At 36.8% G+C, this 7,618-nt stretch overlaps 1 protein-coding gene across 1 annotated transcript; it reads left to right on the plus strand.

The window, feature by feature from the left end:
- The first annotated feature begins 562 nt into the window (after positions 1 to 562).
- LOC113272646 (aspartic proteinase nepenthesin-2-like) lies at positions 563 to 1,987 on the plus strand. Its single transcript, XM_026522458.1, has 2 exons — positions 563 to 1,733; positions 1,872 to 1,987. The coding sequence occupies exons 1-2, from the start codon at positions 563 to 565 to the stop codon at positions 1,985 to 1,987; spliced, it is 1,287 nt and encodes a 428-aa protein (XP_026378243.1).
- The last annotated feature ends 5,631 nt before the right edge of the window (positions 1,988 to 7,618 follow it).

Here is a 7,618-nt window from a genome sequence, read left to right on the forward strand (position 1 = left end):
ATTCACCCCTGCATCAATCGCGTGACTTTTGGGACCTTTTTTGAAACTTTTCTTCTTTTGGATTTAGATGTAGCGTATTCAAGTCAGGGCTCTCAAGGAAAACACAATTATAGTCGGCCTTGGCTATATATAGCGGGAAACTGAACTTTTGTTCACAGTTTTGGTGGACACAAAGCATCGGCCGAACCTTACAACCAGAAATATAAATGCCAATGGTGAACCTTACACAAAGCATAGGCCTTGTTTGTTTCCCTCATTACAATGTGGAACTCAAAAATGCATGGACACGGGCCAGAAATTATACGTCAAAAACGATTTTTGGAAAGAAATTATACGTCAAAAACGATTTTTGGAAATAAATTAATGACAATACATAAAAATAATATCTTTAACAGTATTTGATTTTTTGAAGCAAATTAATGACGATACATTAAAACAATATCTTTCTGTAAAAGCAATAAGTATATTTTGATAATGCCATATTCAGAAACCTAAGTTTCAATTTTATATATACATTCAGCATAATGCTTGTTCCATATTGCTAGAAACCATAAACCAAAAAATGGGTCTGATCACTCTTTTTATTCTTTTTCTCACAATTTCTCACGTCTCCTTATTACAAATTAACTCAGTCATTGCAGTTAGCCCAAGTGGGTTTAGTTTGAAGATCATCCATAGTGACTCTAAAGAATCACCTCTGTATCCAGGTGATCATTTAACACCAGAAGAAAGGTTACAAAGACTCGTCCAACAATCAAAAGATCGAGCACGTTATGTTGGATTACAAGTATCAAGTTCCAACGAAACCACAAACCCGATAAACCCCAATTCTACAAGCATACCTGTGTCTTACGAAGGTGTAGGAGCATTTTATGTTGCAGAGATGGGAATAGGTACTTTTCCTTCGTCACTACAACCTTTCGAGAAAAACTATTTAATTGTTGATACAAGTAGCGAGATTGTATGGACTCAATGCGCAGGTGCTCGAAATAAGTCTCAATATTTCCATCAAGACCTACCCTTATATCCTGCAGGAAATTCAAGAACCTATGAACCTCTTCTTTGTCTGGATCATCACCCTCTTTGCTTCCCAGGAAGATGTGAGGCAGGCATATGTACTTACTCAGCATCTTACCCCTCGACCGCATCTTCGAGGGGTGTTTTGGCTAAAGAAAAATTCACGGTAAATAAAGATCAAAATGAAACTTTTGATATTATCATGGGTTGTGGCTTTTGGCAAAATGGTTTCGAAGAATTTCTCGGTTCTGGTTCTCTAAGAGGAAAACCTGATCTTGTTACTGGAGTACTCGGTCTGGGATCGGGACCTAGGTCCCTTACAAGTCAATTACAAATAAGCACCTTTTCCCACTGTCTGAAGCCATATAGTTCTGGTGAGGCTCTAACAGTTCCAAGCACGTACTTAAGGTTTGGTTCAAACGCGACAATCGGAGGTGGAGGTCAACATGTATCCAGAACTACCTTCTTTACCCGTCCTACCGGCCGTGGTCCATATTTCTTGAATTTAGAGGGTATTAGCATAAATGGGCTTAGAGTCGTCGGAGTTGAAAAAAAGGATTTCGAATATGACCAGCGTACTGGAAAAGGAGGTTTTTTCATAGATTCAGGGACTCCATTTACCGTCATGTACCAACCACATTTTGATAAAGTTTCGGAAACGATTATTGCATATTTTTATGGGTTGGGTATTCATCATGATCCAGGATTAGGTCGCGGTAATTTTAAGACTTGTTTTGCAACACCTAACAGGGATTTCGCGTATCCAACGATGACATTTCACTTTGAAGGCGCGGATTTTCTACTCGACAGTCCGGATACTCTATTTTCTATCACTGTTTTTGATTTTTGTTTAGGTATTATTCCAGGGGAGGCTAATATAAACGTTTTTGGAGGAATGCAGCAAGCTGGCAAAAATATGTTGTATGATACTGCGGAACTGACACTCTCATTTTCTGCAGAGGATTGCTAATCGGGTTCTTAAAGAGACAATTACCAGCACTAATCCAGCTGCTAGCTAGGTTTTTTATCCGTAATAACTGAAATATTATAAGTGTTCACCAATATTCATTTGGAAATTAAAATAAAATATAATTTGTTTCCTTTCTTACTTGCTTAATAGCCCCTAGTTAGTAAGTTTGCTGGTATAATTCGTGAACTATACTCGTATAATTCGCGAATCCTACGTATCGACCGAACCCATACGTATCAGCAGTATAATTGGAATTCCGACTTAGATTCGCGAATTTCCAACTCAAAACGAATTATACGCGTATTTACGAATTACCGAATCATATGGTCCGTATAATACTTTACCACATCATCACTAAATTATCATTCTTTATTATATTTTTGACTTTTAAAATTTTACATACACGAATCTGATTCCAATACCACCAACATACATATTATTTGCTGATTGTAATTCATCTATCATATATATAGTTCATGTCACTATTAAATTATTGTATCTAAGGAGGGATTATATTAAAAATGACTTTTTAACAGGCTAATATATGCCGAATTCATATGTCTAAAACGAATTATACACGTACGAATGTCGTTCCGTATTACTGCCGAATCACAAACCGTTGACCGGATTTTTAACCGAATTTGAATTTTACAAATCCGTATAATACGGGTGCATATTCCGTTCCGAACGTTTTCCGTACCCCGAATTGCTAACTAGGAATACCCCATCCCTCGTAGGTCCAGATCCTCTATCCCCATCCCTCAAAGGTTGGATTTCCAATTGAGGATCACGAAAGCACAACCTGCATTATTTCAATTATATAAAATATAATGCGGACAAGAAATAATACAGACACCAGAAATTTTGTTAACGAGAAAACCGCAAATGCAGAAAATCCCGGGACCTATTCCAGATTGAATACACATTATATTAAGCCGCTACAGACACTAGCCTACTGCAAACTAACTTCGGACTGGATTATAGTTGAACCCCTATCAATCTCCCACTGATACAAGGTACAATTGTACTCATACGCCTCTGATCCTAGCAGGATACTGCGCACTTGATTCCCTTAGTTAATCTCACCCACAACCAAGAGTTGATGTAACCCAAAATCACAGACTTGATAATAAACAGATCTGTCTCACAAAGAAAATTCTATCAAAGGATAAATATGTCTCCCACACATAAACCCTAGGTTTTGTTCCGTCTTAAGATATAAAATCAAGGTGAACAGGAACCAATTGATAATCATGTCTTATATTCCCGAAGAACAACCTAGATTAATCAATCACCTCTCTCCAATCCTTCCTGACTATACAAGCGGATTGTCGAGGAATCACAAACAGTGAGACGAATATGTTTGTGACTTCTTTGTCTTGCCTATCGGAGAACTCTCACGATCACAAGCCAATCATTCGATTGTACTCGTACGATAGAAGATGCAAGATGAGATCACACAACTACGATAAAGTAGTATCTTTCTGGCTTGGAAATCCCAATGAATTCTTTAAGTCATTAACCTGATTTTAGAGAAGAAAATCAAAGGTTAATGGAGATCGACTCTAGCGAGAGCATTAGTAGCACACATACGTGTGGGGATTAGGTTTGCTCAATGCTAGATGTCTGATGTAGTTTTGAAAGTGGTAGTAAAGTTCGTTCAACTCGGATTGTGTGGACTCGATTTTAGACTCAAATTAAAATAGAAAACTTAAAAAAAAATTGTTATCAATATTATAAAAAGCACTGAGACTCAGGATTCCACCAATCTCCAATTTTTATGTGATTTAATCTAGTCAATAATTATGCAACTCTTTACGTTTGAAGTGAGTCTAATATTCGCTTAGACAAGTAGATTCTCAAAACAATATCTGTAAATCGAAAGCATGGACCATCAAAAGAGACTTAACCTAATCATGACCCATCAATTGAGAACACAACCACTTAATCAGAATCATAAATTCAATTTCAGTTCAGTGCAAATAATCATAAAAGGATTACAAAAATAAAATTAAATAGAATTTACCACATAATATTTGGAAAAATGGCTTCCTCCGTCGCCTCAGCAATGGGGTTTAGCTCCTCATATTAATCACTTGCTCAAAATATTTGTTCTTAGCCCAAAAGTTGATTAAAAGAATGAAAAACTATAAAACTGATTGTTTGCAACGATATGATGGCATTGCAAAACAAAGGACTGACTGTTACAAAGAAGTTACTGTAGCAGCGTTACAAATTTGAGACGATGTTCTTATTTGCAACGTTTGTTCTTCAGCAGCAGCAGCAGAAACTCGGGTTATCCTGCAACTTGATCAATTCAGCTATGTGGTGTTACAAACTCCTCTGCGACTGCTCCAATGACTTCATCCCCTTCCCTGGGACTCGAACACACCTTTTATACTCCTCAGAAACCTAAAAATAGCGATTAAATTCCTCTTTTTCTTTTTGCGCAAGCCACGACAATAATCTTCTCTGCCGACTTCCTTACGCGTTTCTAAGACTTCCAAATCATCCGAAACTCTTCCTTAGATAGAATATCACCTTAGGAAACAATATCACGCCTTTAGTCTCCCTGAAATTCCTAAAATAATTCCATACAGTTTCCTTTTACAAGTCAACCTCTGTTTTCTTCTTCCAGATTATTCAGACCAATTTGATCGATTAAATCACCCATACCAGGCCTGTTTAGTTATATCACGTCCAACCCAACAAAAATCCGAGGTTGAATCTCCCTAAAACTTCTCAAAATTTTGATTTCTTAAACTGCATGCTCGTTGGTTTTGTTTCCCACCAAAACCAGAATTCAAATGATGAGGATGACGTCCCCTATCCTGTGCTGGTCTCCTTTTAGAAGATGCATGGAAATGGATGCCCCTTAGTAATTGGTTACCCTTTATCCATTTGAGGGGTCCGAATAGCAAGTGTCCTCCTGGGTGCCCCGCGCAACTTTTCGAGCAGATTTTTCCAAAAATGTTTATTGGCCAAAAATACCTACACACATAAAACACCATAATAAGTACAAAAATGAGCACTATCAATATATAGAATCGAGATAAATTAGACACAAAAATGTATCTATCAATGTCTCCTTTATATAGCCTTCAAATCAGGGTTTTACCTTAGTTACAAAGCAATCCATATTCACCGTTCGATGAAAACCTGATTTAGATTCAAGATAATATTTCTCAACTGTTAGATCGAAAACTTAGCTTGTCACACACACTTGGGTATACATTTACTGGGTTCGTGAAAACCATGCCCAAAAGGTCAATCATAGGAGCATTTCATATTAACCTTGTTCTTCTTGACCATAACTAGTTCAATTGACTCAAATGAACTAGTTAAAAATTTGTTCAATTGCTATGAGATCTTATGTAACTACACAAGACACAATTGAAACAAAGATGATTCGATTCAATTGAATCGTCTCATAAACATTATAGCCACGGTTTGCATAAAGCATTCCTTAGTAATTTAATGTTTATTGTTCAAAGCACATCTTTGGATCATAACCTCTTAAGTTCACAAACAAGTTCGTGGACTTAAGTTAATCGGTTGAGTTTTCCAAACTCAGCAGAAATTCTCGGCAAGAGAACTTCCGCCAGTTCGCGGACTGGGTTCGCGGACTAGGTTCTCAGACTTAGCATACAAATGAGTTTTGGAAATCCCAGCAGAAATTCTCGGTCGAGAACTTCCGACAGTTCGCGGACTTGGCAAGCCAATTCCACAATCCTCCTGATTTCTCTTGATCAACAAAGTTCGGAAAATTCGTTTCAAGGAATACATGATTATGTAATATAAACTCTTATTTCAATCATTGAGACATTCTTAGAGGATGCTATGTAGCCGTTATTCACAGATCGATTCATGTCAGAGCAATTCTCAAAGTGATTGAAACTTTCATGACTTTCGTCACTAGGTGAAGATAAACTTGATCAAAGCGAAACGCTTTACCAACACACGATTTCGAGATAAAAGATAAGCAATGAATGCTCAGCTCGAAATGTCAAGTGTGTACGATCTAGTCTATATAGTATACGACTTTTGTCTCATAAGAATGATTTTATATATCCAAAACTCAACCAAATTAATCACAAGTAAACCCATAATTAATCCAATTAGAATACGCAACTAAATCAAATCACAAAAACTAATCAATTTAATCGAAGGTGCTCAACATAAGTAAACTTACGGATCTACGACTAAGGTAATCATACGGGGACGACTAACTTAATCGTTCACATACTCAACATAAGGAAAACCTTATGGAATATACAACTACATTAACCAATAGATCATGATTAATATAGTCGTTCATATACTCAACACAAGAAATTGTGGAATATATGAAGACTCAACTAGACTAATTACAAGAGAACCTATAATTAATCCAATTGGAATACAAATAACCAAACTAATCACCGAAGTAATCAATTCAATTATTTTGGGCTCAACATAAGAGAACTTATGGAACCCCGACTAAGTTCATCATAGAAAGTGACAACCTTAACCGTACATGTACTCGACATAAGAAGAAAAATTATGGAGTACAAACTAAATAACCAAACTAGTTGATTAATTTAGTTCCTAATGCTTAACATGTAGCAACTTATAGAACCAACAAGTCAATAAGAAGAATCGACTTAGTTGTATCGTGCTCAACATAAGACACACAATGGAGCCTTCACGGTAAAACATAATAAAATGGATCAATGAAGATCAATACCGTGGATAACATACAAGGATCTATTCTATTTTTCATCATAGCGATATAATAGACTTTATCCTTGTCAAACAAAAGATTTTATCCTATTTTCCATCAAATACATGACTGCATAGGCTTAACTTTTGTATTTGTCAAAAGTCCATTCGTCCTTTCATCAATACGAATACTAATTCATGAACCACTTTACTTTTGACCGCAAATATGGGACCTTCAAATTCATGGACGTAAACAATACATATCCCATAAAAATATTGCAATATGTCAAACCATTAAAATACTGCAATAACATCATCCTTCAAATAATTTTAGAATTTAATAACCAATAAACTGATAGACACATTTATGTGTCTAATTTGTCCCAATTGTATATATTGTTAGTGCTCGATTTTGTACTTATTTGGTTATTTTATGTCTTTGTAGGTATTTTTGGAGAAATAAGCTTTTGCGGCGAAATTGGCTCAAAATGTGGAATTTGAACCTCCGTAGATAACGTACCAGAAGCACCCCGGAAGTATGCCAGAGACTCCCCAGAAATACCCCGGAGGAACCCCGAAAAAGTGTTGAAAACATCCCAGAAAAATTACTAAAGGCACCCAAGGGACAAGTGTTATGCGGACCCCAGCACCCTGGATAAGGGGTAACCTAATTATAGGGGGAGGTCACCTTCACCTTTAGAATTTTGGCGGGAAAAAAATGAAGTTTCACTGGAAGATTTAGAGTCTGATTCTTTGGGAATTTTAAGGAGATTCAACCTTGGATTTTCGTTGGGCTGGGCATGTTAGAGCCCAACAGGGTTGCTACAAGTGATTGGACCGAACGAATTGGGCTACAGAAGCCGGGAGAAGCAAACAGAGGCGTCGGAAGTTTATTGGGTTCTGTTGATGATTGGGCTTAGTTTTAGTCGG

The sequence above is a fragment of the Papaver somniferum genome, chromosome 1, assembly GCF_003573695.1.
Source record: "Papaver somniferum cultivar HN1 chromosome 1, ASM357369v1, whole genome shotgun sequence".
NCBI classification, from domain to species: Eukaryota; Viridiplantae; Streptophyta; class Magnoliopsida; order Ranunculales; family Papaveraceae; genus Papaver; species Papaver somniferum.

What these genes read in the sequence shown, in the direction of transcription:
- LOC113272646 (XM_026522458.1), top strand. Translation starts at nt 563, where the DNA reads ATGGGTCTGATCACTCTTTTTATTCTTTTTCTCACAATTTCTCACGTC. An exon ending in TGATCCAGGATTAGGTCGCG is followed by an intron (nt 1,734 to 1,871) that starts GTAATTTTAAGA and finishes ATTTTTGTTTAG; the next exon opens with GTATTATTCCAGGGGAGGCT.